General features: G+C 41.3%; 4 protein-coding genes across 4 annotated transcripts; 2 read left to right on the top strand and 2 right to left on the bottom strand.

Moving 5' to 3' along the window:
* Positions 1–543: 543 nt before the first annotated feature.
* On the top strand, positions 544–3,084 carry LOC124412843. Its single transcript, XM_046893000.1, has 3 exons — positions 544–756; positions 843–1,013; positions 2,141–3,084. The coding sequence occupies exons 1-3, from the start codon at positions 690–692 to the stop codon at positions 2,380–2,382; spliced, it is 480 nt and encodes a 159-aa protein (XP_046748956.1). The 5' UTR covers positions 544–689; the 3' UTR covers positions 2,383–3,084.
* Positions 3,085–7,626: 4,542 nt separating this feature from the next.
* Positions 7,627–9,025, top strand: LOC124411958. Its single transcript, XM_046891534.1, has 3 exons — positions 7,627–7,945; positions 8,057–8,242; positions 8,330–9,025. The coding sequence occupies exons 1-3, from the start codon at positions 7,897–7,899 to the stop codon at positions 8,542–8,544; spliced, it is 450 nt and encodes a 149-aa protein (XP_046747490.1). The 5' UTR covers positions 7,627–7,896; the 3' UTR covers positions 8,545–9,025.
* A 237-nt stretch (positions 9,026–9,262) lies between these two features.
* LOC124413680 lies at positions 9,263–12,084 on the bottom strand. Its single transcript, XM_046894405.1, has 3 exons — positions 10,890–12,084; positions 10,060–10,664; positions 9,263–9,929 (listed from the first exon to the last, which is right to left on the bottom strand). The coding sequence occupies exons 1-3, from the start codon at positions 11,027–11,029 to the stop codon at positions 9,751–9,753; spliced, it is 924 nt and encodes a 307-aa protein (XP_046750361.1). The 5' UTR covers positions 11,030–12,084; the 3' UTR covers positions 9,263–9,750.
* Positions 12,085–12,233: 149 nt separating this feature from the next.
* On the bottom strand, positions 12,234–24,615 carry LOC124413669 (protein spaetzle 3). The gene is made up of 6 exons (XM_046894394.1): positions 23,534–24,615; positions 22,612–22,849; positions 14,370–14,494; positions 13,494–13,760; positions 13,275–13,400; positions 12,234–13,086 (listed from the first exon to the last, which is right to left on the bottom strand). The coding sequence occupies exons 1-6, from the start codon at positions 23,983–23,985 to the stop codon at positions 12,897–12,899; spliced, it is 1,398 nt and encodes a 465-aa protein (XP_046750350.1). The 5' UTR covers positions 23,986–24,615; the 3' UTR covers positions 12,234–12,896.
* Between the last annotated feature and the right edge of the window lie 1,703 nt (positions 24,616–26,318).

Below are 26,318 nucleotides of genomic sequence, written 5' to 3'. Positions count from 1 at the left end.
AGCCGGGCAGGCTCCATTTTAGTTCCATTGGATTTAGGTTACCGGAATGGTCCCCAGACAGGATTCGGGTTGTTGAATAAGCAGATAAAGGACAACTATAAATTCGTTGTTAGTATTATACGGTAATTTTATAAGTGTAAAGAGATAAGAACGATGTATGAGTCAATAAACGGCTCACCTTCGAACCCTACTTCTTCATCCTATAATACAAAATCGTTTCCACATTGATTATGCTTTACGAGAATCGTACCTTCTTGCGTTGTTTTGTAGGAATACATTGTACATACGTGTCTTCACTTGGAAGCTGTGAAATTAATCCACTCATATTTCCGGAGGCCGCTGCACTAGCCACCATAAAATCCCACTTTTGTCTTTGTCATAAGTTAACCCTAAGGAACTCGGCGACGTAATTTTTATAATTGGAATAACAATCATAATACCGATGGGTGTGTACATATCTCCCCACAAAAGGCGCGCTGCACGTCCATCGGTGGGGGAGTCGGGCCTAATACAGTACAATATGCCGGACCTCGGCATCATTTCGTCCTACGAGATCGTTCGTGGTGCAGTAGAGACGGGAAATTCCGGTCTCCATTTATTACAAAGTTCTATTACGCGTTCAGAATATAATAAGAGACTTTATTCCCAGTTGAGAATTTAATCCAACGGTGAACATAGAGTTGAATACCATGGCTGCGAGGATGACTGTCACCCTGCAGGCAACCCTCTTGGTACTGGCTGCAGTTCTTTACCAAGGTAATTCTTCGCGTGAATAATCATAGCGAGTGAATTTTAACGTTTGACACTTACTTCAATCGATTACCATCGTCTCTCTATTTCAGGGGAAGCTTTGCGTTGCTGGCATTGTTCTTCGAACAGCAGCCCTGAGTGTGGCGATGTGATAACTTACAGCGAACACAACCGCCAGTTTCACACTTCAGATTGCGATGCAGAGATGCGGCAGAACCCGTACACCTTCGGCAGGCCTGTCTGCAAAAAAATCGTCGAAATAAGTAATTATATCCGAGTTTTCTTTATTGTTTATACCGTGCACTGATATAATTGATTATTCGACACCTGCATTACTACTCAAAGTCATCGTCGTAACTATTATGGTACATCAAAAATTTCGCGTAAATATCATTTTTCACTTGTCGTTAGTACATCGCGTAAGGATTATGGTAGGTTTTTTGTTTTCATTGTATATAAGAACAGGATACTTTACTTGTTCGACCAATAATTGATGTGATTATATGACTTGTCGTTTCCGTGATTAATAATTCAGTTCGGCGAGGCTTTACCACAACATGCGTTGCTGCATTGAGCTCACAATGGAATAGCGATGATTCAGAAAATTCCCAAGCTGTATAGCCCTATTGTTGAATATTAAACCACTTGAAATTCAAACTCCTTTGTGAGAATCGAATTACATTATACAAGTATCGCTCTCTTTTATTGCCGGTGTCAAGCTCGGATGACATTTTTCTGACACGCTATTCCAGGATCAAGTATCAAGCTGGTTAATTTCGTTAATGATTCACGTTCGCGAAAGCAAGATATTCCTACAAGGCAACAGCAATTACATATAGACATATTCTATGTACGCAAAAGGCAGCAGCAGCAGCCCACGCGTTGCACGTTGATTGAACGTTAGACCAGAGGTTAATTGTTTCCGGGCTTTCGGATGGCACGTCTGCCGTGGGAATTACATCATCGTACACAGGTTGCCTGACGCAGCGATATAAAGGTCTTCCGCGATGTCGAATCATCTTATTTGCTGCAGATCTTATACCGAGACAGAACACAAACGATATTCTAATTACCATTCATCCTTCACGGTTGGCTGCCTTCTGTTTGACACTGCGCCGCACGATACTATTACGCAATAAGATACCTACTTATGAGCATTTTTTATCTCTTCATTTTACCATACAAATGTAAATTATAGTTGAAACGCTTTCTGCGACACCTTCAGTCACGACGGTTCTACCTACTTCAAGGTATCGTTCAAAGTCCAGTTGAAGGCTACTCTGTCACCGATATCGACAAAATGTTCCATGATCTCGTGACCAGTTTACTTGAATGAATATTGGTAATTAGACTCGGCTAACCCCAGTCATTGTTTTGTTCACCCTGACAGAGAACGGAGATCGTGTCGTGATTAGGAAATGTGACAGTCCTCTTCCGGAAGAACGAGATATCACTGATGGGGTTTGCTCAACTGCACCATCTCCCAGCCACGTCACCGTGGAGTCCTGCCACGTGTGTAGCACCGACCTTTGCAACGGTGCCCATTCTGCTTTGGGCCATGCATCAGTAATGACGTCGCTACTCTTTTTTGGAATACCAAGCATCCTCTTCGCTTATCGTTGGAGCTATTAGATTTCTTCGTTTTTTTTTTTGTAAAAAAGAGATTTTTTTTTATTCGCAGTATGTGCATATAGCTATGTATAATTAATAAGGAAACTGAAAAAAGAATTAAGTTTTCGAAATTGTATTTAATGTAGAATCTGCGCTAGACGGCGGCGTTGGTTAGACTAATTAGAGCCAATGATTTAAGACGCTTAGATGCGGCTATTGTACAAACCGAGTTTAAATCCCATTGAAATGACGGTGTAGATGTTGTATAATGATTAACCGCTTTACTTAATTCACAAATATTACGGATGTAATCAAATTTGCGGTGCGTCGGAATATGTTTATAATATTTTTCGTAACAGTGTACTTCTAATCTTAAGAATTAATGTTTTAAGGATCTAATTCTTTGTAGATGTAGAGACTCTTACTTAATTGTGAATAGGCCGTCATCTGATGTTATACTCTTTGCTTACTCCTCTCAGCTGTTCTTTTCTGTCCTGCTCTTCAACTGACTTGAGAACAACTTATCAGAGTCCGTCCAAAGCGTATATTCTAGATGTAGTGAAATATTCACGTTTTTCACTTTTCAAAGAGTGACGAATTTAATGTTTTTACAGTGATCACAATTCAGGTCCTAACAATTACATTTTGTTCCCAATGCGTTAAGTCATAGTTACTCGTGTAAAAACCTTATTAAAAATAATAAATCAATGTTAGAATCGAAAATATGTTTGTGTTACTTCCATTATACCTTAATTATTCTGCACTTACGAATATACATCTAGTAGGTATGTATACATCGATTGTCAGTGAATATTTTCCTGTGCATTTGTAGTGTAATATTTTCCCGTGCATTCAGGACCCGATACATGCAAATTGATCCACGCGGTTAATCGATTATCTAGAAATCGCATGGATCTACATGTACATTTCATCGTTATTGAGTGAGTAAGCTTTCTAAGGGTTTTCCTATTTCTAAGTACTGACAATGATCCACTTTGAGTGGCTTGCCGTCTGTCGCTTTTCGTAGTCCCAGTCACGTTCCGTTTGTTCACCGCGACCTTACAGATGGTTTAAGACCACAACGATCATTGCACATTAAAGCAGTGATTCAGGCATATATATGACTCACGGTATTCAGGCACAGCAGAGAACGATTGACGTGTAGCACAGATAATTATTTTTGCGTTACCTGCAGTCTAACTACTGGTGTATATACGTAACTCAGATCATCCTTGCACGTGTTATCAAATCGTTTTTCGCTCTGATCATGAAGGTATAGAACCATCATCGGCCTTATTGAATATCCGTCGGGAATACAAGTTTAAATAGCGCGGAGAAGTCCGATTCTAGTGTTTATATATGATTCTCAATTATCACTGTTCAGAATTGATTTATTTATATTCATCGATTAGTCATAATAAGATGACGTAAGATTTTCTACCGTAGATTCCATCGCGTAAAAGTGGACTGGTGTATTATAGTAATTGAGGTTGTATTCTCTGATGAGATATGAGTCACAGAGCGCAAATCGCGTGTTACATAATGACACTTGTTCGTGGAAACGATTGTAATTGAATGAATACATGCACACACTTGCTGCACAAAACAGAAATCTATCGTTGCGTAATTCATCACACGTCAATTTCTCTCTATGCTACTTGGTATGTAGTAAAAACTGGGATTAAGTAGGATGTAGGATAGTATCGCTCACTCTGTACTATTATTCTATGTCCACAGAACGGCCTGTCAATAAAACTAGAACTACAGAAATATGTACGCAAACAGAGAAATAATCCACATTTTTAACCGTTCTGTTTCCTACGTTCTGTATCCAGAGGCTGACTATCATTCAAATACAAAATATCGACGTTTTGTCCAATTAAAAGAATGTTTACGCATTGTTGGTAAAAAATAGACAAAAGTTCGGCTATTTTTGAAGGGTTACAGGTTGTCAAAAAGTGGACTTAAAGTTGACCGTGCAGTATAATTTATGTATGTTTGCGAATATCCTTTGAAATGCCAAGTATAAAGCTATTTGACTAGACATCCCGCTGTCACCTTATGTTACCACTGTTTGCACTGTTTTCACTGGAAAGTCGAGTCAAAAGTTTTTTTCGTTTTTCAGACAAATAATTGTTTATGTGAGGGCATTCATGTGGCGCCAATTGACTATTAGTTCGCGTAATTGCCTACTTGCAAATTATTATCTTTTTGTCTTGACTGCTCACAGTCAATTAAAACCCTAATAATCATTGACGTCGGGTGTTGATAATATGCCTATTGCCAGTTAACTTGAAATAGTTGATTGAGAATTTCTGTCGATATTAAGTCAACAAACAGCCGACAGTGTGATACCTAGGTATTTCAATTATTCTACATGTCACTCGTCAGCTTCAAATTATACTAGATGACTGCCAGGTGAAACGACAATTTTTAAATAGACATATTTACTCACAAGCTGTCAGTCTTTATTTTGTAAATCGGTATGTACAATTTTTCAAGTAATCACCATACCATCACGACGAAAGTAGATGGTGTGTATATTCCACGCAACTTACAATGTAGACTCGCGCTGAGAAGATAGTTATGAATTAAGTTAATCAATTTGTGAACATCGTGAGTGAGTAGAATATGGATAACATGAATCAGTCTAGTTAAACGATCATAACAGTTTACGAAACACGAGTTGTAATACCTTGCAAAATTAAAATGACGGTAGCGAGTGGCTCCTGTTACTAGACAACACACTCGACGCTGCTGCGTTGCCTTTAGTAACAATTCCGGTTGATAAGTATGTTCTGTGTTGCATACTGCTTTTCTGATGATAAGTACGCGTCAGTTACCGACTTCCGTTTATCGTTAACAAGAGGAACCCGAGACTCATTTGTCCGAGCAACCGAGACACCGGTCCCTCATTTGGTAAGCGCTCTTTGACATGAAATAGGTTTTTTAAACTAATTTCCGAGATTTTCTGGTCGGTAAGTGATGCTCGGTTATTGACCGATACTCTAGCCTAGCTTCATCTTCAGTCAACGTTATCTCGTCACAAAAGCAGTCGATAACACAGACGATATTTACCATAGCGAAATGCCACTGCAGTGGTTGAAAATGAACAAATCACAAACCTTAGCAAATCATGTTATTGCAGCATGAATAAATAATTAACAAACTTTATATATGTATTTTATATTTACAGCAAGACACTGTTGGCTGGTATTCAATTTTGAAGACAGTGAATGAATGAAAACTAATATTTCACCTATCCTTACCGAGTAGTGGAGAATCAAAAAATTGGAAACTCGAATTAATTTAACAAACTTGATTTTCTGTTCTAAAATCAATTATTACTGTTGTGTGATACAAGGACACAAATTCGGTTTTAAACGTACCTGCAACCCTGAATTATTAAAGAATTATTAAAATGAGTATTCTTACCTCCTCCGAGCTGGTCCACACTTTACATGCAGTAGTTCTCGTCTATGCAGCATCTCAGGTTGAATGGTGAGGCGACGCACTTTTTACACTGTAATAAAATTATAACACATTATTACTCTCACAATATACTGTGATTACATATGTCACTACAAACTATCTACGTCTGTGTATAATTCGTGCTGCAACACTTCCGTGGTTACTGAGGTATTCAATATTTATAAACGAACTGCAACACGAAACTTACCCTCGATGTTTGCGGAATGTTTTTGTTTCAGTTACTCTTTTTTTTTGGACTACACTCTGCCCTCCGCGTGTTATTCACAGATGAGTTTGGTGGGAATACACCGCTCGAATTACTCACTTGACACATCTAGAACAACGCAACCGAAATTCTGGATTACCGGCGACCATGTCACTCTTCGAATTTCGCGAAAGCAAATGAGCTTCGCCGCGCTATGGGGACCGAGCGCGAGTACAAGTAGCGCCGCGGGTGGCCAAATTAGTCCCTATCGGCGGGACCTGCACTAGCGATAACGAGCCGTCTGGCGGTTATTTGTCATTATTTCTCGGAAAAACAAACATTTCTACCGGAAAAATTCCTCCCCCCGGTGAAAGAAAAGTGAAGGATAATTCTTGCGTTATGAGTTGTTATAAAAGTTTGAGGAATTCCGAGACAACCGTTATTTACTATCCATATACGACAGGGCGTTTCAAAATGACTGGTTAATTTTAAGTTTATGACTGGCGTAGATAGGGGAAAATGCTCGTCGGTTGGAACAAATATAGTCGATTTGGCGTTGTCGTCAATTTTACGTATGGTCTCTATAAACTTAAGTCGTTAAGTCTAAATATAATTCGCCCAGAGTTTAAGCTCTTTTATACAGTTTTCGAGTTATTTGAAAAAAAGTCTTTTATTCTCGACTCAACTATAAGTGTTCAGCGCGACAAATTGCGTGCGGCGAATGCGCAGGCGAGTTGTACAATCGAATTGCCGATACCCAGGGCGTCAGGGGTAAGCTAGAATTCTCGAATGACTTTCGGCCGAATAAAATATGCGTAAAAATGAATGTAAAATGAGTAAAAAAATTTGCAAGCTTTGTATTTCCTAAATGTGAATCAGAAATATAAGAACGAAATTGGATGACTCAATTTTATCGGTAAACCGCTTGTACGCTACTACGTCTTCGTAGATTTGTCGTGGTTGATATAGTATTTGGTTACGTAGATTTGATTATAACTGCTTGTGATTATTGCAGAATATTTACTTACAGGGTCAATTTTCTGGCTGTAGAGATGTAAGAGAATCTAATTTTATCCAGGGAATGGACCGTTTTTCAGAAATTCTATTGGAAGATGACCATTCTTCTAATCAACTTATTATGGACTTCAATAAAACATTGATATCAAATTGACGGTATCCTGAGGTCATTTCTACAAAACTCTGTCAGATTGATTTTTCGAAAGAAATACGATGGCAAAAATCACACTCGACTGGGATCGGAAGCCAGTTTCATCCCTGTTGTGATTTGTTCGGTTTGAGGCACTGCAGCAGCACATCGCTATGATAAATATGCTCTGCATTATCGACTGCTTTCGCGATGTTATGTGTGGCACAGCATTAGCCGCCTACCGACTGGAATTTACCGTCCGGCACTTAGTAAATTAGTTCCAAAAACCTAATTAGAATTAGAAATATAAAAACGCGAGCGTGGGTTCTTTCAAAGTTTCAAGCGTCTCTGATTCTGTCTACTGACATTTGCACCGAACCACGGAAAGTAAATATTTATAAATATTCGGCTGGATTGAAAAATTCAAAGGTAGAAACTGCTCAACGCTTTCATGCTAGATTAAACTTTCATTCATTCAAGACGCAAATGCACTAACGAGCGGCATTAATTTTAACAAGAACACATAACCTGTTTGCAATCATCACAGAGTGATTCATGAGTAACTATCCGTGCGTTGATTCATCCTGAAACGTAGCTCAGGCACTAGCATTTCGCTTCGTAAAACAATACCATATCACTGGCAAAGTCCTTCGCTTAATTACACGGAACATAACCAACGACACGTTATATTTTAGTCATTCTAAGCATTAGTATGGCAAATATTACCACGCTTTTAGCCGTGTTTTTAGTAACGATCACAGGTAAGAGATCCCATTTTTAGATTATTTCATTCGCTACAATTTTATTCTATTCATAACTTACTGCGCTACTTCAATCAAACTGTCAATTAATTTGTACGTTCAATCTCTTAGGATGCGCAGCAATCCGTTGCTATCAGTGCAGTTCTTCTCAGGATCCTGAAAATGAGGACAACTGTGGCGCGTACGCAGAATTTGACAAGCAGCGAAACGTGCCAATCGAATGTAACAGCGAAGAATCTCATATGCCCGGATCGTTCTGCGTAAAAGTGACGAAACAGGGGTCCAAAGGTTTTGTCTGTAAGTAAATCTACTCATTCAATTTTCACTTCTCTTCCCAGAGTTAGATGCACGGATCTTGTAGAATTATTGTTATTATCTTCACAGGGGATGGAAGATGGCGTCAAGTCATACGGCAGTGTGCATCTATATCAAATTCCGGTGTGACGGGTGTCTGCAATTGGGGTGTAGACGAGAATTTGATATATTGGGAGGAGTGTTACTGTTCCAGCGATGGATGTAACGGAGCATCGGATCTCAAACCCCTGTCCATTTCAGTATTTACCATGATTTTTCTTGCCCTTTTATTTCTTTATAAATAAGGTACTTCCAACAATTATTGTAATGGTGATATATACCAGCGATTCCGTACGTTTATATTTTAATACACTAGTTTGATAGGTCGAAAAAGAACTGAATTGGATTTTATGACATGTTTTCAAGAAATTGAATTACTGCATAATTTTTCCCTTTATATTGATATCATTTAGACAAATCCGTCCAGATTTTGGTAGTTCATGTAAGGATGAGCGATATTGATTATATATATACGAATGTACCAGCGTTCGTTAGATAATAGCTATTTTTTAAATATACCGCTAGATGTAAGTATTTTTGTATAACTTTTTATACAAACAAATTTTTATGAATATACACATTATATGTACCAAAACTCATTAGAGGTCTCGAAAATTGTACTCATTATCCGTATTCCTGATCTACCATCAAGCTATTATTTTGGAGTAGTGGGCAGAAAAAATGACACACCGGATTAAACATTAATATGTATTTTAATCATTATGACCGATATTCAAAAAGAGTAAATGCTCACTATTTTATTTTAATATGAAAGTGAAATTCGTACACATAAAAAAATGATAATTAAAATAAAACAAAAAATAAAAACAAAATAATATTTGAAACTACAGAATTTATAAAAATATCAATACTTGTTGCAAGTATATTAAATTCATATTAAAAAGTATATGTGAATCTCATTATTATAACATTTTTTCAAAGTAATATCGTAATCATTGAGGGCTGTGTCATCACGAAATTTCGATTTGTGAGGTATATGAAATTGCAGACGTGACATCGAGAAACTTGTAAGGCATAAGATTCTTAGCCGATGCTCAAATACTCACCATTAATTAAAATATTATCAAAAAGCCCGGACTTATTCAAAGTACCTTAAAATCAGGCTAAAACTTGTAATGCAGGGAGTACAATTAACGTACTATGAGTACAGCTGAAGTGACAGAAGACTATTAACATAGGTGAGGACTAATTTAAGAATGCCAGCGTTGTCATGTAATGTACAAACTTTGCAGCGACTGCAAGAAGATATGCGTTGATAACCCCAGATAGAATATAAAGGATATTCCATAATATCATTCGACGGCCTTGTTTAAACTATACATACCCATATGCTCGAAGCACATTTTAAACGTTTTTTTGAGGTCTTGTACTCTGCGTGAGTTTTGAAACGCTCATTGAAACCTTACCTCACAATCAGTTACGCTGTTACATCAGTAAGAGAAGTATGAGTGCTTTGGCTGGACGGGGTGAAGTATACGTGAATCGGTTGAGTATTTACTTCTATAACCGGAAAATCCAGGCGTGCGGGCACCTCGTCGCCGTCGTTTTTGCAGGTGCGGGGATCCCTCTGTAGAACTGCTGAACCGGAAGTGGTCAGCATCCGGCCTACCTGCGGGTAAAAATTCAAAGCGAAACATTACATGGTTACTGTGCCATTCGTCTTCGACTTTCCCATGTATCCCTGAGTCAAATGCCGCAGATTCTTTATAATTCGGTTGTTGTGACTACCACATACGTACCCATCCGATTACAATCGACGAGTGAAGGACATCGCGGCGAGTAGAGAACGGTGAAGCGATTATTATCTTCTTGTTTGAGACGAATGAATCCCGTCCGTGGGTTGTCAGGTGAATAGAACAGCTGGGTTCCTTCAGGCACAAGTTCAATCCCGTTTCTTACTGGTTTCACACAGTAATAAGGCTCCGAAGCAGGGCCAAACACATCGATTATCTGACCCACAGCTACTTCCTTTGAAACCGGATACGCGTTAGGTGTTCGAACGAAAACAGGCGATCCAAGATACAGCAAGAAGTCATAAGGCATTGGTGGCTTCACCACAATCAACCCCATAACTCTTGCTACTGAAGTGACAACGCCAGCCAGCGGCCTGTCATCATCTTTTATACATAACTTGTCGATTTGGTTAATCGCCTCAGAATCGCTGTCTAGGATCAGCTCTTCGAGTTTTGGGAGCAGCAGTTCGTATTCGGGTATTGAATCTACCGTCAGTTTGTCTGAAGGAGGAAATTGCACGTTCCAATATAATCCTGACTTCGAATCCACTTCGGTCTTCTTTCGCGACTGCCGTCTGTTGGCATCGCTGCACAGTTTCTCGTTATTGTTACTGAAATTCACGCGATATTCTGCTGTAAATATTATTACGTACAGCGAGTGTGAGAGATCAGGTTTTTGGTGAGATTAGAAATCTAGTAAGTCAAATTTATGTAAGAGGCTCGTTGGGATGACCGTTATGAAAAAAAAAACACACATATGTCAGCCCGTTTGAATCACGTGAGAAGGCCTCTACGGAAATGATCAATTTCGTACGGCTAATAATAAATCGTCTCACCTGTCTTGGTCGCTAGATTTTGATCCAGAACTATTTATGGCAATCGGCTCGCTGATTGTATCACCGGTTTCATCGCTACTTGACAAATCGGAAAGATAGGTGTCACCTAATACATAACGGTATGGAAAATCGGCTGACATTTTTCCTTCACTACGAAACCACTTTGATACCTGATGATTATTCCAATTGCCGAATATAAGAAGTGCGATTACACGACATCAGCATTTAAATTAATTACAATTTTTAATGCAATAAAATCCATTAGCGTCCAACACATTACGCAAGCTTTAAAATTCAGGATATGTAAAACACTTAGTTCTTAATTCGTATGGAGAAAGCAGTATTCCTCTGTAACTGTGGCCCGCACTCTATTAGTATAATTTTTTTATTCGCTGGTTGATATCGAGATCTCTCTTTTTATTGCATTAATAAGGGTATATTAGTTTGACGTGGATGTTCATCATGCGGATGACTGGATTATATTCGACTAACCGATGGCCACTTGTTATATATTTTCACACCCGGTCAGACGTCGTTGTTTAGGATGAAAGGACGTTTTCGCAAACACTGGCTAAAGCCAGGATGTACTTTAGTTGACACGTAGCAAGTGGCAAATCACGTCCAGTGTACATATTCCGTTTTGTTTTGAACAGGTAACCGTTTACACAGCCCCGATGTCCATGTATGGATGTATGCCTGCGACGGGTATAAGCAATAGGTTCAAGTGCTGAATTCTCTTATACACGTTGACTTTATGGTATAGATGTGCAAACCAAGTAACATCGATACATTATACCGTTGCGCAAATTGCCACGGAGGCCAGGAAAGCTGGGAAAATTTATGACTGTTAAACCTGATCACCGTTGAGCAATAATCAACACTGGAGTTACGGCTGTTTTTATTATACATATACATATATAATACGTATAAGAAGTATGTGGCAGTTTTCATGCGATCCGTCTATTCGTGGAATTTCGTTCATATGCTCTCCTATTTCTCTATACCCTATTTCATGTGGTTCTAACTAATTAAAATATTGATTGACGCGAGGAAGAAAGTAGAAAGTGCAATTAGGGTAGGTAGCAGCGATTGTTATTTCCTGAGAAATTTTCGAGAAAAGAATGCGGCTATAAATATATTCCGAAAATAAATAGATTTCCCGCAGAAGCCTTAACAACATCCTGCACTTTCGTGTAACTGTTTACAGTAATAACCTACTACTAGACGATGTGTGGAAATTTATAATCAAAGTACGCGATACATATCTTGAACGAAGGTTTTCTAATGATTTCTAATTGTCAATTATGCGTTAGAGCTTATATCAAAGGCTTGAGAGTTATCTAAGTAGTCTTAATAGTTTATTCGATTCTGTATTGGTATAATAATTGTTAACAATTATTGAACGTGAGATTTTGTTGCAGGTGTTGGCTGATGCCTTGAAATCATAGAATGATATCCACGCATACAAGTATGTATAATTGTATACAGCTACTAATTATCGATATATTCTACAAGTATTAGCTAAAATAATCTTACAATAAAATGGTGTTATCAAAAGTCAGAGCTACACTAGGCACGTATTCAAGGAAAAAAAAAAGAAGACTGGCTTATGCATAAAATCTTATAATGCTAATGGTATTTTATACATGTACAACGCAGCGTGAAATTTCATTTGGCTATCTAGGCTGTTCCATAATTTACATACTACTATAAATTTTCGCTCAATAAAGATTTTTAGATAAAACATAAATATGGAACTATTTCGAGCGACTAATAAATGATAAATAACTTCCAAGACAAACTAGAACAGGTCACTTGCCAGTCTTGGATTTTATTCTATTAGGAATACGATCGAATTTATTTTACTTATATCTATTACAACTACGTCGTTGATCGCATGTTCTCATTGAACTGCAGTTGAAAACTGGTTAACATCGCCAGTGAATAAGTCAGGAGCTACGGGGGAACCGACTAAACGACCTCCGTCATATATGCGTGAGAATCGGATCAATTCCGAGAGTTTGTCGATGGGAATTTAGGAAGGGGATCGCACCTGCAGACGCAGCACGACGGAAAGAGGAACCAGTCCATGAATATACCCTTGCAGTCATTGTCTGGATCGTATGCGAGAAGACGATGCCACTTGTACTTTTGTTCGCATCCACAGTCACCGCTGCATCTCTTCGTCCTTGTTATCCTGTTCAAAGTACGAGAAAAAAATCTCTTCAATAATATCGTCTATATAAATAATTATAATAAACATAATAAAAGAATTTCGCGAAGTGGACAATTTTGGGGAAAAATTCTTTCTCTAAAATTCACCAAAAAGCTTCTTCTTTTACCTAGTTTATCTTATCGCATGGCAATTTATCTGGTTATACTCACGAGCAGACTTCTTGGTGAATGGCTTGCTCGAAATGCTGGGTGTTGACGATCGCCCGAATTTTACCAGCGCTGTTGCTGGCCCAATATGGCGTCACTATCTCTATCTTTGATTCGCAAGCGTCGACCCTAGGAAGTTAAATGAAAAAAGCATTTACCGATTGTTCCGACGGATATCGCAACGGACGCGTAATGCCGTCTCAGTAACGCGAATGTACACACCTTCCGCTGTCGTTGTTCTGATTGTTGCCGAAGGATTGACGCGTATGTCTCATCTTGGCGAAGTAGGACTCCCCGTCGGAGTTATCCTCGTCTTCGGCTTCGGGCCTGGGTCCGCCATCCGGTATGTCGTGTTTCGAGGAGGCTCTTTTCCGGCGATGTCCAGCTGGTTCTCTCGTCGGCGGACCGTATTGCGTGCTCATCTCGAAATCCCCGTACATCCGTTTCATCAACGCCTTGTTCTCGTCAATGAAACGTTCTATCCGGTCACTGTAACACGTTGGTTTAGGCTGTAGGTTAACGTACGAAAATGAGTCCAATATAAGGGCTGGATTTCAGCTCGGGAACACGTACGACGCAAGAATCAGTCGGTATATCAACTTCGCGCTATCTGTCAAGGATCAAGCTGAGAACAAGCTATAGATCAATTGCAGATTTGCATCTTCCGACGCGTTGCTGCGGTACAAGTTGTATTATTACACGACGAGACAACCGATTAGTATTTCCATTTTAAAAGAGAACGTAAAGAATGAATCGCTGCAAAGTGTACTTGTCAGATTCTGTACAGGCAATAATAAAACACCGTCACCCGCGATTATGATCACTCTTTATGCAGTTGTTACGTAAGTATGAAAGATCTGTCTTTATCGATTCCTAGATATCTATGTAACGATGTAACGGGTCTGAAAAACGATCCAGTGATTTACTCGAAGTGACATGGTGAAGCCCAAAAAATAAATAAACGCGAAGTAATTAATGTTCTTCGAGTAAACTGCAGATAACGAAGCAAAGCCATTGTTAGACGTGGAGAGTGCGATTGGATGGCGGGTTTCGCAAAATTTGAACGCGATATGCAGGTGTTTTCAGCAAAATACTTACATGGGATAAGTGTTACCGGCTGTTGGACAGAATAGTTGATGATATCTCTTGATGCATGGTGACCCTCGGACCAAATCACCCCGCAGTTCAACTCCTAGTGCCACGGACAGAGCAGTCCAGAGGATCTGCAACAGTTAAACAAGTGTTCAATTGCGAATAGCAGCCGCATTCTGATAACGAATTTATCAAGTAAGTCTTGTATAAAAAAAAACTTATAGGAGTCAGGTATTCGGGTAGAATCCTAATCATTCGTATCGAATTTCATAAACCTCTCCAGTAAGTACTTATAATAGAAGTGCAAACGAATTGTTTTAAGAATGTTTGCATTTGGTGGATGGATTGGCAGACTGACGACACGTACGTACATCCGTAAAACTTGTAAATTTGCGCGTTTCAGCGACGTTGATAATGAAATCTGTTTCCTCTGACATTTACTTGATTCTTACAATGTAAGATCGTGAACGTGGAATAAGTTTCGCCCGGTCGAGCGTTTAGCGTTCATTTAGATTCATTCCATCCGCGCCACATATGAAACCGTGATGTTATTCCACCGGTTGAGTTTTTAGCATAAATTGTTGATGAGCAAACGTTACTAACATACAAATATAAGCTTCTTAGATAATAAATATTTGTTCTACGCTCTCATGTAGCGTCAGCTAGGACAGGTAAAAGGAACACGAAACGATTGACAGTTTACGTCGCCTTTGCAGCTTCGCTCTCGAGTCTATTGACCCTTACCTACCTAAATTGGTAAGGCCCGTCAGCTCATACTAATAGTTATCGCTCTTTATGCTATTTTTCAGAATAATGCTACGCTCTCGCGGTTTTCAGACCAATGATGACTCTTCATTATTCAAACTTTATCCGTGACTAGAGATTTATTCAAACAATAATGTATAAAGTATCTGCACTGAATCTCAAGGACGTAATGCATAGTTACCTGAAATACATTCACGTTCATTACAACGGTGCATTCGGTGTTTTCCTAGAGGCGAAAAGTATAAAAATAGCTCTACGAAATGCTCAACACCATCATCACAACTGATGTGTTTGTATACTTGGAGCACGAATGTCGCATGGTTATCGAGTCAGATGATCGGCATAGGAATTGTTTTTCCTACAGAATGATATTTACTACACGAAAATAACTGAGTTTTCACTTGAGTAATTTTTTAACACTTCACTTCCAAGTTTACCACTTCGTCCGGTATTTTATTTCCATAAATTTGTCACCTTCCAATCCACCGTTCGCTGTTCAACTGACCATTAATTTATTTCTGTATCGTTTGTTTCGATTAACTTCTTCCAACCAACATCACATCCACCAATAAATACTCTCGAGTATCAGTCACGCGCCACTAAACCGACTAAATGAATGAATCGTCGATGAACCCGTTGATGTGCACTTCCTGTCGATCTTCACGACTCATTGACGTATATATCTTAGTCATTTACTATAATTGAGCATCGACTACGAGCGACGACTCGCATACGACATTAACGACGTCAGTCGTGTCCGAAGGCTGACTGCCGTTTCGGTGAGCGCATTCTCCTGCCGGTCATTTCTACCTATTAGGCTACACAGGTATTTTGGTGTCATTAGGGTCGTCAAGTAGAAACCACTAGAGTGTATAAGCATTATTCACCGCAACTATTATACGAATGGTTTACGAAATCATTTACGAATTTCGCCCGCTAACTACGATCCTTACTCAAATTTCTTGGTATCGGAATCTTCAACTTCTGCAATTTAATATTGTCTGCCAACTAATTTCGGTTTTAAGATTTATCGCCGGTCAGACTCGACTCAATCCAATCCCCCAGACTGCGAACGGCTGTCAATGAGCGCCATATCCTGAGCGTGGTTTCCCAAGCGTATAATAGAATGAATCATCAGGAGTTGCGCGTTCTTGCTGATGTGACGGAGTCTTGACTGCGGATCGCCCTGCCGCGTGTACGCCTACAAATTGTATTCACGTGGGTGTTCGGGACCTAAAACGACTCGTGTACCCAGCACGTAATTATGAGAATTCTTGGTAATTATTGAATTCTCACTTTAATATATTTGCGCTGCATTTCCTTCGTGAGTTCCGGAAAGGAAGGGAAATACCCAAGCCCAGAAATATGGATATGGCCTGTAACTGCGAAACGAAGATGAATATCCAGGAATAAGCAAGAAATTAAGCTACTGGAGTAGAAAGCTTATACGAGAAATATGAAAATCAACAGATTCCGCCATAATCGGTCGATAAAATATTGTTATGTGACGCTTATTCAAAACCACTAATTTCCTTTTCCAACAAGCAATGCCGCTCAAGTGTTTTTTATCAGATGATGGAATGCTTTCGTCTCATAAATCATCTACAAGGTACCTGCAGTCTGTCCATTTCATTAAAATCGATTCACTCTTTCGAAAGTTACGCGACGGATCTTCGGGTAACGAACGTACAGAAAGTACACCGTGCATTTAAAAAACTTGTCTAATTACCCCAGAAGACACTTTCTGATGTAATTTGAATATTTCGTACGAGAGTAAGTGCGCATAAATTGGTAAACGTGGCTTACCAACGTAAAAAAAGACGGAACCGATATACTTGCAAATAAATCACCTCCATAGCCTTACAGCATCCATCTTACTCCCCCGCATGACGATCAGCCATACCGCAGCATCTAACTTGCGTAACTTGGGCGCATTAGCAAGATTATTTAAATCATGTGTCGTTCAAGCAGATGTCCGCATTTCCAATCAGCGCCTTGCATAAATGCAGGTAGTTTTTTGCCAATTTTCAAAGCTTCAGCGCAGTCCGTTAGACATTCCGAAATATTAATCGTGGAATACGACCAGAATGGAATACTGCACTCTGTCATTTCAAGTTCTCTTATCAAGACCGAATTTCGATCGCAATGAGAGAGATCAATGCCGAGTTGGCAGCGTGCGTGGGCGTCCTGAGGTATCGAGATCTGGTTTTGCGCGACAACTTCCGGGGATATTAATGCGATATTTGAATAGTTCGAAGGACGGCCTTTCGAGGCGTCGGTGCAGAGCGTGCTTTTGTATATTATTACATGCGCGGGGTGTCTCTATACGGAAATACATGACTGTATTTTTACTCCGGATCAAGTTTCGGTGTGCCTCGTGCTTACGTGATGAATCAGTTTAAATTAAGCTTTGTATAATTTTCGTGGGAGCTCCTATTCGTGTTCACTTTGCGAATAAGACAAGTTTAGAGTTTGTCAACCTTACTCAATCGAGCGCGCAGCCGGTCGGCGCGTGTGAATCTTGGGCATTGTATCTATTCCAAATTCTTATATCACTATATGGCTGATAACTTGATACCGTATTAGTAAAAACTACTCAAATCAGCTAGCATCCTTTTCCTATTCATTACATGCTATCAAACTTCAAAGTGCCTGAAATTTATCAAATAAATTTTATAAGTTTTTATCTTGAGTGATTTTTTATCGACGGACTTGTAACGTTAACGAGTCACACGCCTCTATTCGCGAATGGCTGGCTACCGCCACCTCATCTCAATGGCCACGAATCGCATGATCAGATTCAATTAAATTAGTATAATGCAAAGCTAGTTTGTCGTGTCGTTTTTTAAATCGATCCGTTTCACTATTGTACATATATTTTTAGATTTTTTGTTAAAGCATTTTTCTGCAGCTTGCACATTTTCATTCAAGGTTTACATAAAGGTTTTATACTCATAGGTAGAACGAAATTGGAGAGCTTTGTTTTTCAATGATAGAATGCGCAACAAATTCCCTGCATTTGGAACTCGAAGGAGAATCTTTTGCATAAAACATACAATCAGTGATCAGAGTATACTTGAATATTGAACTATAAGTTGATATCCGTGCTTGAAAAACGCCCGTCACTCAGGTGGGATTCCTCATGATAAATTGATATTGACGTGGCTTCATTCATAATTGTACACGGTTGTTCGTCACGGGGTCCAACTATAGCCAGTGATGTACACGTAAGTGTAATAGGTATGTTGAAGCTGGCATGCATGCCCTGTTGAGTATTCTTGCGCAGATCCCTCGGGCTTGGGTTTTCTCGTCTTCCTCTAATGCCTTTTGCTTTCACTCAACGTCACTTCGACAAATCACCAATATCGGCATTAGAAAAAGTCGATACAGTGGTGGTCCTAATGTGGTGAGACAGAAATCTGGTTTCCGTGCCACGATAATCCACACGCATACCTACTCGCTTAATGACCACCGCGTTGGAAGATACAACTGGGGGTGGTAATAATGACGTCATAGTATTTCCAAACGTTCGATTCCACGTCTTTTCTCAAGTACACTTGCGAAAGCTTTGACGTACCTCTACGTATTTATTCGTATGACTCTAAAACCCGTGCGAATTATTGTGTACAACGTAAATTGATCCAGATATAATTTCCGCACTAGCGTGTGTTTTGAATGACCAAATTCAGCAAACGCGTGTACATTATAGGCATATGTATACAACAGGTATTAATGAACGATGACCTAAATTTTTACGCCAAACGCGCAGGGGGCAAACGTTGGAGCTGCATGAAGGACTCGAAGAGGTGTGCAAGCATGCAGACAAGGCCTCGACGGAATCGAGTGGTGGTTGCTAATTACCAGTTAATACCGTAATGTGCGGTTACGCATACGAATCGATAGGCATGCGTGCAATTATATTCACCCTCTGTAAAGTACGCTCGACAGTTTTCTCGCGGGGCCTGCAAATTGACGATATTTTTTGCTTTTCTTCGTCTTGTCGTGTTTTTTCGGCAACGATCGCGTTTGTAGCGACGACGCGGTGAAAGGAGTTCGCCAACCAGCGATAAATTATTTCGTTTGATCGCTGAGTAGCACTGTTATAAAATACGTACATGCGAAACACTCCGTTACTGGAATATTTATTTATATCTGTCTTCATCCGACGCACCGCGTATCGCTCGATATGGTTGACCTGGGGACCTCAGGACGAAGGTTTGATCTTTCGTTGGAGGGTCTAATCGCCGTTAGAACCAGGTCCGGGTATTTGCTTACGAGATGCTGATCAGGGTGGGTGCAAATAACTACAAACCTGTCGAAATGGGCACTTAAATATCATCCGTCTGGCGTTTATGATCGATTTGATGTTGTTCCCAGGTAAATTCAGTACGCGAGAGATATGACTGAGCAAACAAACGCCAGATTTATACTACTAAACTGTATTGCATTCTCCGTGCTTCCTATTGTTGGATACCTTTTAACAGGGTCGACTGTATTATACAGCTGCGTTTACGACGCGTTCCGCGATTTTATATAAGCTTGTTCGCTCGATTTACGACGACAGAGTCTCCGGGTATTCAATTCTTGCTTGTGAGAACGCAGATATGAGATAGATCTTTGTTCGAAATTATCCACCTCAAACTTGAAGACTGTTTCGGAAATGTCGCTGGAGAACTTATTTTTACGACGTATGTTAAGGTTGTGTGTAATTTTAGGCTAAGCCCCATTCTTATACTTTACATTGTTCGTGTAAGTGGAAAATACATAACAATAAAGAGCTTTGATCGAAAATAATATATGTGTATATATATATACTGTCTACTATTACTGTTTGTGTTCTTCCTGTACTCGTCTGTGATTATCCTTCCATTTTATCACTTTAGCTTAAAGGAAATTCATTACAGAATATTGAGAAAGTGGCTACTTCGCAGATTGTTGATTCGATTAAAATATACTTATAGTGGTCATGGTGATCCCATGCACCGCAAATGATGATATATTTATAAGAGCTGTCTATTACAGAGTCGTTAACGTGATTAATAAACAAGCGCTAGAAAGTTGGATCTGTCAATTATTTTACCAAATCAGAATTATGAGTCATGAAGATGAGGCCACGTTTACAGAATCTCAAGGTGATCGGACCGTCGCAAATCTTCAGCTTTCAACGATTTTACGGTTCACCTTATATGACCTCAAATTTTTGTGTGAAAATTTTATTGCGTTTTACAGTCGTGTGTCAAAGCCGTGAATCAGTATTTTTTTATAATTTTGAATACGTTATCGCACGTACGAAAAAAGTAGATGGAGCTCGACACTTTTTTAGCTCCGAAAAAAAAGTGGGAAAATTCGTGTCAATCAATCTGACAAATTTTTTTGAACCTCGTGGCAGCGTCAGCAAGCAAATTCCGTCGTATCGCCCCATCTGTAACGGGTAGTATTGTGAAATGAATTGTAAATCAGACGAGCAGACTTTCCTGCATTTTTGGCCGATATTCAAACGACTGTAGTGGTTCACTTGGATTGGCTAGTCAAGAATCAAGATTGTTTATCGTAGTGAGACGTTGGTTGAATATATCGTGTTTTGTGCGAATTCATTCGCGCGTGACAACGCTACAACCAGCTCCGTCCGGTTTCGTCTGTTGGGCTGTTTAGGTTTTATTGCACGTATACAGACACACTGCAATGTCTCCAAGTGAATCGACCCTCTTGCTTCACGCATTAAAGGCGGTGCAGCAAATTGCAGTGTTTCCACATTTTAAGAACGTCCGTGACCATGCTACCAAGTGAAAGGAGATTCCTCCCTCGTGCGTATGCAGACAGGATATCGAGGAAAACATCTCTTTTGTTAAAAGAGAAGGTCGCCAGTTTTGACAATCAAGATCAGGCTTGGCTTGAACCATTCTCTTACAGACTTCATGTTAGGTTAAGTTAGATTATGCCGGGCATAGTCAGTTTTATTTCAGCCAGCTGTATGATTTCGCACTCGTTCAATCTCGTTGGCTACTGTTTAATTTCGAAGTGCCCGCTCATTACTTCTGGAAAAACCTTCGCGCTCTTCGTATCTCGAAGGTAGGCAGCGTCCATTAAATGCGCACTTAAAATTAGGAATACGATACATCTGTCACGGCAAATGCGTGCACACACAACCTGTCTCATACAGTCAGTATAGTGTGACCGGCTCGGAGGACAAAGGATAATGTTTACACTGCATCGCTAATCACTTTGTTGCCGAGATGGAAGCTAGTCCAGTTTCATTTTGTTCTTACGGCTATTGATTGGTGGTTGACAGTGGCACGGAAGGTGAAACATTAGGTAAAAAAGTGCCAGTTCATTCGCACGTGTATTGGTTTGCCACCAATTCCTTGAAGTAGCACAATCCTGAAGTGTAACGGAAATCTAATTACCAAGCTTTTCATAGAATTAGTCTCACATCAGTCGAAGTCCAGCTTCGACACGATCACGCCACTTTTAAGGACCACTAAACTATTATAGTGGGATGCTATCGGACACACTTGAAGAAATCTCGAAAATGACGATACCGATTACATCGATGCGTACTTGAATGTACACCAAAGTGTTGAGCCAGTATAATTTATCAATAACGGTTGCGTTATACACCGCAAGGAACGAAGAAAACTTTGGACTGGTTACGGGCGTGTGACTTTCATAATCTGCGAGATAAGCAAAGTGGTGCGGTACTAAAATTTATTCTCTTGGCGATGGTGCACGTGTACCTGTGCAAGCGCGAGTTGAACTTTACTTTCCCAGGCTCTCACCGCGCCAGTCGTGGCCGGCAAGGCCCATCCAAAGTAAGTCACCGTATTTATTACAACCGTAGGTAATACAAGGCGGGGCCAAGGGTTAGCGTCTCAATGCCACCGTCGTCGAGCACTGATCGAGGCTTCCCCACCTATCGCCGGGGTCGTTTGCGGCGAGGAGATGCTGCGGAGTCTGCGAAGTCTGCGGATTCAGGTGTTTGTGTAAAAAGCGTCGAATTGCAGGCGAGAAAGTGTCAGGTTTATTGCTCGCTTCGCGTCCGCCCATCATGCAGCGAGAATACCAAAACTCGAATCGCTACGACAGTCCTCGCGATCCCACGATCTATGAGCCTGCAGAGCGCCCAGTTTCGTTTCTATATGTAGTAATTCATTACCAAAACGATGACGCTTTTTTCTACCAGCATTAACGAACCACGGCATTTAAACGCGTTTGAGATAGAACTTGTATCAGCGTGCGAACGCATGTGTCTCTAAATAGAATACTTGGTTTGCTGGTCATCGGAGTAGGTACTATGCTTTTGTTTGAAAAACGTACAATACAAACACGGGTGTGACAGAAAAAAAGAGGTCTCTTGTAAGATCGCCGCGGAGCCTTGAGATTACGTGAGTTAAAATTTTTCTTACGTCATGCAAAGAGTCCGTTTCTTAGAATGACACAAGCGTGACGATGTACACGAACATGTTCGTCTTTGGCAGGTACGTACCGGTATTTGGACGAAGGTTCCGTTGTTCAATTGCGGGTAAGAGTAGAGCGGGACAACGGGGACTGAGCCGTTTTTTAAAAATATTGGTCCCTGGATCGGCGTGACGTGGGTGTTACTCGGCATTTCTTGCTCCTCCTCGTCGTAGTAGTCGTCGAAGTCATCGTCGTAATCGAGCACAGCGTGAACGGATGTCTTGGCGCCAGGACCGCTGTATGCTTCGCTGTTAACTCTGGTATACCTGGAGAGAATGAAATTTAACCGATGATTCAAGTAGGCACTGGTGGACAACCTGATGGTGGAATATACCTAGGCGTGTAGGTTTATTGTCTCCATGACACACGTGCCAGACACTACAAGTCTGAGAAGTTGGTGTACACCTTCAAGCCCGTAACCACGTACAGTGCTCATAAACGCATCGGCAATATCACGCACGATTCTACGGTGCCTTCTGCCAGTGTAATATTTGTTTTTCATGAATTATTCATCTCCGCATAAACTGACTCGTAGATGTACATAATCAACTGTTAAATTTCTCCGGAGTTGTGCCAACAGAGGTAAACTCCCTCAAAAGTTAAATTACATCACGGTGTGCGGACCACCCATGCACCATAATTCCCGTGTAACACACTTGTCAAAATGTCGATCATTGTTCGACTGTTTCACTCAGCAACAAGGTAGTTTCGCTGCGATCGATACGGTAATTGAACAAAAATGAACCTGAACTCAGAACTCGACATTGTGAAAACGGTAGCTACTTGCGTTTCAACTCGCGTCATTTAACATGTCAAACAAAAAACACAAGTGACAAATATTTCGATGCTTGTAAAGGCGCAGAGCAATCTTAATGAAACTGCACGTGACATTGCCGCATTTGGAGTTAATGTACAATAATCGACTGTTGATTTTATTGATCAAAACTTACCCGTTGGGTCTTTCGGGATAGTTGTCAGCCGGCGAGGGTGCCTGTGACTGTTTAGTCTCATGTAGTCCGCGGGGTTGCTGTTGCAGAGGTGCCTGTGTTAGGACATTGCTCGTCGGTGGGATAGTCGGTGGAGGCCTCGTCTGCTGGGACGGCCGTGTCTGTGTCCTTCTGAAGTCTTGGTTGTAATTTGCGTAGTGAGTTTCATGAGTGACTCGAGCATAAGTGCTCTGATGCTGCTGGGTGGTGAGACTGGGGGTGTGCCGATACTCGGCGGGTGGAACGTAGGGTTCGTTGTGATAAGGGTCTTCGTCGTTGTAGCTCGGGGCTGGCGGCGGCGGCGGAACGGCGTTGTAGCGTAAATTGTTCACCGTCGAATGTCCCGGAGCCCCAGGAAGCAGAAACGGCGACGGAGTCGCCGTCTGATAAGGTAGCGTGAAGTTAACCAGGGCCATGGTTAGCGTTTTGGACTAGAGATTTCACGAATATAACGTGCACGCGACTCGAACCACGTAGTCGACGAAATCTTGGCAAGTCTTATATCGGGTAAAAATCCGCGTCTGCTTCGTTCAGTTAAAGTGCAAGTCTGACATACGATCTACGTCTGTGTCTTATGAATGGGATTGATTTGTATTCGAAACGTATGTCGGTCGCTTTTTATTTACCATATATGTATATAGGTGTACATGCGAACACTATTCAAACTATTGTTACGCAATTTAGGTAGAATTGCGTCACTAGTTCTTGGGCCTTAATCGCTTATAAGCCGAAATCGCGGGCTGTCCGCGGGGCGGTAGGGCCTTCCGTTCTTCTTCGATCTACTCTCACCAACAAGCGAAGGTCTCAGACCATCGCGACACCTTGGGTGTCCACAATGAAGATACAGTTCACTTTGTCGCCGCTGCCGCGAGATGACGACAGTTTATCACGTGAAATTTGATCGAACTCTTTCGCCCGCCCTTGGCTCTCATGGCTGACAACGACGGCTGATCGATCGCGTGTCAATCGGATCGCCTGCACCGTTTTTGGGTGCTCTCGTATCGGCGACACGTCATGACAATTTCGAATTCTATCCCAGGACAGTAATGTTGATTCTTTCCCAATTTTCTTTGTCAATCCTGTCAGAAGTTTTGCAGGCGTCCGATGTCGTTGCACTCCGAAATGGTCACCCTGAAAGCGAAAGAAAGGTCAAGTTATGCCAAACTTGGCTAATCTCGTAGAGACACATTACGAGGTATCGAGCATCCGAACTTGGTACCTAGTGGGACCATAAGATGATCGACCGGGAAAGAAGCAGATTGATACGCGTAGCGTGAGTGGAAACTTTCTTTTTCACTTGCAGCGTTGGAATGCCGAAAGTGGGCCGTTTCGAGACTTCCGTACACTCGAAGGAGCCCGACGTTTTCTTCATATCAACATGTCATACCGTCCCGTCGTCCTGCCAAGTCCTGCCAAAACGGGTCCTGGCGAGCGTAATATAAGATAATAACGAGCAGAGGCTGTAAGTGCTCGTTACCGAGTTGCGTGTCGCACCGCGTCTTCGCGGGCCCCGCAGCTGGCGGCGCTCATTCACTTTCGTTGGGGGAACGCGCGGCGGCCTCCGTAGAAAGTGCGGCAAAGTGCGAGTAAAGGCGGTCACAAGGACGCCCGAATCGCGTTGCTCGGGGCTCTGGTTTGTATTTTGAAAAAGATTTGAATAAGGAAGAAAAAGAAAGATACGAAACGCATCGACAATGGAGAACGAGAGGAGATTTGCACGGAGGAGAAGACGTGACGACGAGACGCCGATAATGAGTCGAAACTAAAAATACAATCGCCAAGCTACAGGTGCGGTGTTGGAGAAAAATTCCACGAGGCTGCAGAGTTACCGGTTCGAAGCTTTCGTCGCGATTTCTTAAATGAGTATGTGCACGTATTAATTACCTACCTTCGACGTGGCTTATGGAGAAATTTCGTCCGGCTATCTTCATAAACGTTCAAATATATGGACTGAATAGCGGTTGTGTGGCACACCGATCAACGGGTTATACCGCTCTCCACCGATAGACTTGTCATCTGGCCTGGCCCACATTAGCCGCCGAACACAAGTAGGCAGGCAAGTAGGCAGGTTGAGTTATATACATATACCCAGCGCACTGCAGGAACTGAATTCGTTAATTTGCAAAACTTTCACTTTTCAACAAACTCAGCTTTCGACTGCTGCTTTCGTCGTTCGATATGTGGGCTCTGCACGCTTTAGCACCGAAGCTATAGTTAAAACTAACCGCGCAACTCGATGATCCAACGCTTGTCATGTACAGGCACTTCCTCGGCCACGTGATCACTAGGATGAAAATGTTTAGCGACGCGCTATGTTCAACGGGCGAACATGAACTGAGAGACGGCCAGCGTCGGGACGGGGATAAGACGTGTTCCGCGGAGTCTGCGAACTCCATGGAGCGTTTGGAGAGGATTGTGACGTTCTCTGGCTCGCGGGCGAGTAACCGGTGCGGGAAGGTGACGGGGGGCCTTCTGTCACGGCTAGAGCAATTCCCGCCACCAGGTATACTATCGGGATCGATCGTAATGTCGCGAGTTGATTACGGTTCGAAATTGGTCCAGTCACTCGCGGTCTTCTCACTCTTCTCACCCTTCTAACAGAGCTTCCGGGTGTTCCTGCAGACTTCCACCATCCGATTACACCCCCGTGCCTGATATCGAACGTCAATGTCATCGAGTACACGACGGTGACATCAGCCTCGATCCACCGAGAATCGAATCGGTCATTAGTCGCTGGTGATCAGTACCT

This window comes from Diprion similis, chromosome 2, assembly GCF_021155765.1.
Source record: "Diprion similis isolate iyDipSimi1 chromosome 2, iyDipSimi1.1, whole genome shotgun sequence".
Classification (NCBI taxonomy): domain Eukaryota; kingdom Metazoa; phylum Arthropoda; class Insecta; order Hymenoptera; family Diprionidae; genus Diprion; species Diprion similis.
The sequence above is the reverse complement of the archived record's forward strand: the minus strand, read 5'-3'. Positions and strand labels throughout refer to the sequence as shown.